The sequence below is a fragment of the Lactuca sativa genome, chromosome 2 (assembly GCF_002870075.4).
Source record: "Lactuca sativa cultivar Salinas chromosome 2, Lsat_Salinas_v11, whole genome shotgun sequence".
Taxonomy (NCBI): domain Eukaryota; kingdom Viridiplantae; phylum Streptophyta; class Magnoliopsida; order Asterales; family Asteraceae; genus Lactuca; species Lactuca sativa.
In genome coordinates this window covers 213,384,754-213,390,637 of record NC_056624.2, presented here as the reverse complement: position 1 = coordinate 213,390,637, position 5,884 = coordinate 213,384,754, and the positions used below count along the sequence as shown (strand labels likewise).

The 5,884-nt window shown below is 31.4% G+C and overlaps 1 protein-coding gene across 1 annotated transcript; it reads left to right on the top strand.

Annotated features, from left to right (window-relative positions):
* The first annotated feature begins 454 nt into the window (after positions 1-454).
* LOC111912266 (UDP-glycosyltransferase 76B1) lies at positions 455-5,361 on the top strand. The gene is made up of 2 exons (XM_023907991.3): positions 455-1,222; positions 4,297-5,361. Exons 1-2 carry the CDS (start codon positions 679-681, stop codon positions 5,169-5,171), a joined length of 1,419 nt encoding a protein of 472 aa, XP_023763759.1. The 5' UTR covers positions 455-678; the 3' UTR covers positions 5,172-5,361.
* Positions 5,362-5,884: the final 523 nt, after the last annotated feature.

Sequence of the window (5,884 nt, the reverse complement as noted above, 5' to 3'; positions counted from 1 at the left end):
TGTCCCACCCCAATTTATGTAAATAAATTTTATCTTTTCAACTATAATGAAATAACTTTCTTTAAATTGAACTTAAAAGTTTGGTATGTAGTATATTTATTTTGTGAACAATTTGAAGAAAAATCCAAATAGTGACTCAAATTGAAACCCGGTTCGCACATCTCCGAACAGGAATCATCCAACCCGACTTGCTTAAAATGGAGACCCGTGTGAAAAAAATCAAGCATTTGTTGAAAATGGGCGAGTTAGTATTTTGTCAACAACTTATTTTTAACTTTAACACAGCCTAAAAAACGTACATATATTTTTAAACACATATTTTCTTTATAACACCAAACCAATGTTCGTATATTCGTAAATAAACCAACTAACATCGACGTCCTGCCTTTAAGATTAAATGATCGGTACCGAGATGGAGAAATAGGACCATAAAATCATGTCTTCAAGACAGAACCAAAAGCATTCTCTTTGATTCTGGTAACATTTTTTGTAGTTTTGTTTTTGTTTTGGTATTATTTGGATCGGGTCCAATGAGATCACATGTGTAAGGTATAATTTAGTTATCAAATTCAGTTTGGATACTTGGACAGTGGACTGACACATGCTACAAAATAAATTTAGAAAGGATTCAGTAAGAAAAATAGAGATATCTCCCAAGTCTTGCCTCGATCCCTGAACATGAACATGGAAACCAATGTAAGCGATACCAATCTCCGGTGCACACAGTCGACAGAAATTCGCCGGAGAAATAGAATCATATTGTTTCCCCTACCTTTCCAAGGTCATATCAATCCCATGCTTCAGTTAGCAAACATTCTTCACACCCAAGGTTTTAAAATCACCATCATACACACCGAATACAACTCCCCCAATCATTCAAACTATCCTCACTTTGCCTTCAAATCCATCTCGGACCGATTCTTTGAGATTGAAAGCCAATTGGCAACGAAGGTAGACGCAGACCCCGCCTATTTCGTGAAGTACCTTAACAGAAGCTGTGTGGAACCGTTTCGGGAGTGTCTGGGTGGGTTGTTGGCGGAATACGGTGAGGGATCGATTGCTTGTCTGATTACAGATGCCGTATTTTGTTTCACGCAGGCGGTGGCAGACTCCGTTAAACTCCCTCGGATGGTCATCCGAACAAGCAGTCCAGCTTGCATCCTTGCTTGGGGCGCTTTACCCTTTTCCTCTCAAAATGGTTACTTTAACCTTACAAAACAAGGTCGGTTCTACTTCTTCTTCTTCTTCTTCCACCTTTATTCATACTCCAAGATTTAATGTGCTTTAAACTTTTGCACTTCTGCTTGAAAATCTAAATTAAAAATAACTGTATCTATAACTATATCATCTTTATATTATTTATTATATAAATATATTATAACTAGGCTTAAAAGATCACCTCAATATTGATGATGATTTTTTCTAATATAAGGGAACATGATAACCACAAATCATCTACAACTAGTATCGACTATAATTTAGCAGAGTCGATATAGTCTATAATACTTTTGGCAACATATATAATTGATATTTTGTTGATAGTTATTTAATTTATTTTTATACTATAAAAAACTATAAAATTACAATAATTTTTATTGTTATCCCATTATATTTTTGGGTGATTATTTATTTATTAATGTAATACGTAATTGTATTTGTGTTGATAATTTATTACAGATTTATTAAGTATAAATAATTAGAATATTTGTTAAAAAAACTATTATAAGTTAGTAGATATAAGAGGTATCTTGCCGAACTTGAATAATTATAAAAGTTTAAGGAGCAAATATGCAAAATATATGAGAGTCTTGTGACCATAGTTTAAAATCCAAAAACACTAAAAAGTAAAACTGTCAATATATGAAAGTACTGTGACGAAAATATAAAACTCAAAAAGTCTCAGAGCGAAAAATGGAAATATACGAAAGAATAGAGATCAAACATGTCAGTATATAAAAGTCACGTGTCCAAACTTTAAAACTGGTTAAGAACGAAACTTTCTAATATAAAAAAACTAATGTGACAAAATTATGAAATCCAATTTTTTACTGTTCATTTCCACCTTTTTAATTTTTAATTAGTTTATAATGATTATAAAAATTGATTTAACACTAAAAACCAATGACATTTCATGTTTTATGAAGAATCCACTTTCCAATCAAATATGAATCATAAAGATGGTTTTGCAACTTGCAAGTAAAATAATGAGTGATCCAAGACAGCCTTTAGATTTGCATTGAATAAATTTATTTTAAAATGTTTAGATCTGATATTTGTCTACATTATTCTTATTTTAATAACCGTTGTTTATGGAAAATAATTTAAAGACTTTAATCTTCCAAAATATGAAGCAATCTTGTGATACTTTTGATGAATATAAAACCTTTATATTAATTAAAATATGAGAGGTGTCTTGAACTCTTTAAGGTTTTGCACTTGTGCTAAAGGTCAATATTTTCTCTCTTTTTTTTTCTTTTCTTTTTAATTTGTTTAATTTCTTATAAAATCAAATATATTATCAAAAAAATTATAAAAAATATATAAAAACTCCTAGTTTTTAATTCACCATAAATAAAGTATAATATTATTATAAAAACTCCTAGTTTTTAATTCACCCCTTGCTATGTAACAAAACTTGTATAACTCAAAAAATATTTATAATTTATCTAGAGGATTTTTTGTGGCTTTTCACATCTTCATCCGGTTTGATCTATGTTACTTTCTTTAAATCTCTGATTTTACTTATTTCACCATTTATAAAAATATATAAAATCTAATCAAATTTAGGAATATGATTTATTAAGGTAATTAATTTTTTGGTTTGTTCACATCGGGTTAACTTTTTTTTACACATCTAGGTGACGAATTTTTTTGAAGTGTTCATATATGACCTGCTGTAGCAGGTTACATCCGGTCATAATGGTCATATGTAAACACTTTAAACAAGTTCGTTAACTAGATATGTACAAAAAAATAGTTACCCAAAAATGAACAAAACGAAAAATAAGAGTAAATTACACGAATGGTCTCTGTGGTTTGGAGGAATTTGTGTGTTTACTCTCTAACTTATTTTCTTAACTCGGATGATCCTTACTGTTTATTTTTGTTGCGCATTTGGCCTCCGTCTTACCCAAAAAGACTATCGTGCCCTTATTAATTTATTTTTTAATTAATTTTCTTATTTATGTATTTATATTTTATATATTTAAAAAAATTAATAATATATTTTAAAAAATTAATAGACCCCACGTATCTATATCTGCTCACCGTAAACCTGAAACCACATTTGAGAAATTTAATTTGGGTCCTACCGGTCACCATCTCATCATTCATGCTCCCTAACTTCTATTTCCTTTCTACATTTAGTGGCATCGATGCCTTCACTATCCTTTTTTTTCGGTCCTTCAACTCCGACAAACCAACACTATAACTCGTTGTCTCTTCATCGAATTTTCCACCACCACAACCCAATGTATCACAAATCTATTTCATTTCCATATTTTGTGGTGTTGGTTCGCCGGAGTTGAATGACCAAAAAAAGAATGGATGATGAAGACGTCGATGTCACTAAAGATGGAAACGAAATATAAGTTGGGGAGTGAGAGATGGGATGGTGATCGGTGGGACCCATATTATATTTCTCAAATATGGTTTTAGGTTTAGGGTGAGGAGATACAACTATGTAGGGTCTGTTAATTTTTTTAAATATACAAAATATAAATATATATATATATATATATATATATATATATATATATATATATATATATAAGAAAATTAATTAAAAAATAAATTAACAAGCTCACATAGTCTTTTTAGGTAAAACAAGGACCAAGAGTGCAACAAAAATAAACAGTATGGACCATCCAAGTTAAAAAAAAAATAAGTTAGAGATCAAACACACAAATTCCCCCATACCACAGGGACCATTCATGTAATTTACTCTTACTTTTCATTTTGTGCATATCTGTGTAACTATTTTTTTGTACACATTTAGGTAAAGAACTTGTTGAAAGTGTTCACATATGACCATTATGACCGGTTGTAACCTCCTACAGCAGGTCATAATGGTCATATGTGAACACTTTTGAAAAAGTTCGTTACCTAGATGTGTACAAAAAAAATAGTTACCCAGACGTGAACAAACCAAAAAGTTAATTACCTTAATTAGTCATATTCTCATCAAATTTACATAAATTTACAAATATATTGATTGAGAATATCAATAATAAGACATCAGTAGTCATGTATTTAAGTAGGCTCCTAATAGATTAGCTTTTGTATGAACATTTCCAGATTCAAACTATGAGGAATCGGTGCCGGAATATCCAATTATGAAATTCAAAGACGTCTCAAAGATGACAACCAACCCAGAAAGTATGAGGAACCTTGTCACGGACATGCTTAGCCATATGAAGGCTTCATCAGGTCTCATTTGGAACACATTCAAAGAACTCGAAGAACCTGCACTAGAAACCATTCGACAAGAATTTTCAGTTCCAAACTTCGCTTTAGGTCCTTTCCATAAGTACTTCTCGGCATCCTCAAGCAGCTTAATCGAACAAGACAGAACTGTTCTATCATGGCTAGATACCCAAGCCCCCAAGTCAGTAATATACATAAGCTTTGGGAGCATTGCACATATAAGTGAATCAGAATTTCAAGAAGTTGCTCATGGATTAGCAAATACGGGTTTCCCATTTTTGTGGGTGGTTAGACCGGGGGTAGTTCCTGGTTCAAAATGGGTCGAGTCATTGCCTGAAAAGTTCCTAGAAAGAGTGGGTGATAGGGGACGCATAGTGAAATGGGCTCCTCAACAAGACGTACTAGCTCATCTAGCAACCGGGTGTTTTTGGAGTCATTGTGGATGGAATTCAACGTTGGAGAGCATATGTGAAGGAGTTCCCATGATTTGTTCTCCTTCTTTTGGCGACCAACCATTAAACGCAAGATATGTGAGTGATGTATGGAAGATTGGTGTTTTACTAGAGGATGGGTTTGACAGGGTGGGGATTCAAATGGTGCTTCAAAGAGTAATGGTGGATAAAGAAGGAGAAGAAATGCGGGAGAGAATAATTAGTCTCAAAGAGAAGGTAAATCTCTCTCTTGATGAAGGTGGGTCGTCTCAGAAGTCATTGAAAGGCTTAGTGGATTATATCTTATCATTTTGATCTATAAAAAATCACATGCAATATAATTCCTTGTATTCAAGACCAACTAAACTTTTGTTACAACATGAAACTTGAAGGGTTTTTTTTCAAAACAGGGTTTGAAGTTTGTTTGTTTTAATTTTTTTCTAAGTTGGTAACCGATTTGAAGTCAAAATGGATTTACTAATAAAGTTGGTAATCAATTAATGCATTTTTAATTGATAACTGATTTGACACTTCATATGAGATAATTTTTAAAATAACACGTTCATATGGCACAGTAAAAAAAAAAGTTTGGAAGGGGAAACCAATTGCCACAAATAATTAAGAAACTGTCCTTAAATTTTATATGTATTACACAGCAAAAGTTATTTAAAACTTTTTTTTAAGACTAGAAGTCAAATTTCTAAGTAAAAATTAATGTATCTAGGCAAAGAAAAATGATTGGTCTTCAGGATTTAAATATCCTTAAATGCTCGGGACAACCAAAAAAAAATCTAACATTATATATATATATATATATATATATATATATATATATATATATATATATATATATATATATATATATATATATATATGTAGGCTTAGGTTATTTTGTTTTTACTAAGTATTGTGTGCCAGAATGCATAGATCTGGACCAACGGATGAAATTAATCAATGGACATGATTTGAGAGTGTATGATATTACAATGGGATAACATGTACCATATAATCACACAATTTTTAGCAAA

Excerpts from the sequence above, each read along its gene's own strand:
- LOC111912266 (XM_023907991.3), top strand. The coding sequence starts at position 679 with ATGAACATGGAAACCAATGTAAGCGATACCAATCTCCGGTGCACACAG. Across the intron at positions 1,223-4,296 it reads CTTTAACCTTACAAAACAAG|ATTCAAACTATGAGGAATCG; the intron begins GTCGGTTCTACT and ends GAACATTTCCAG.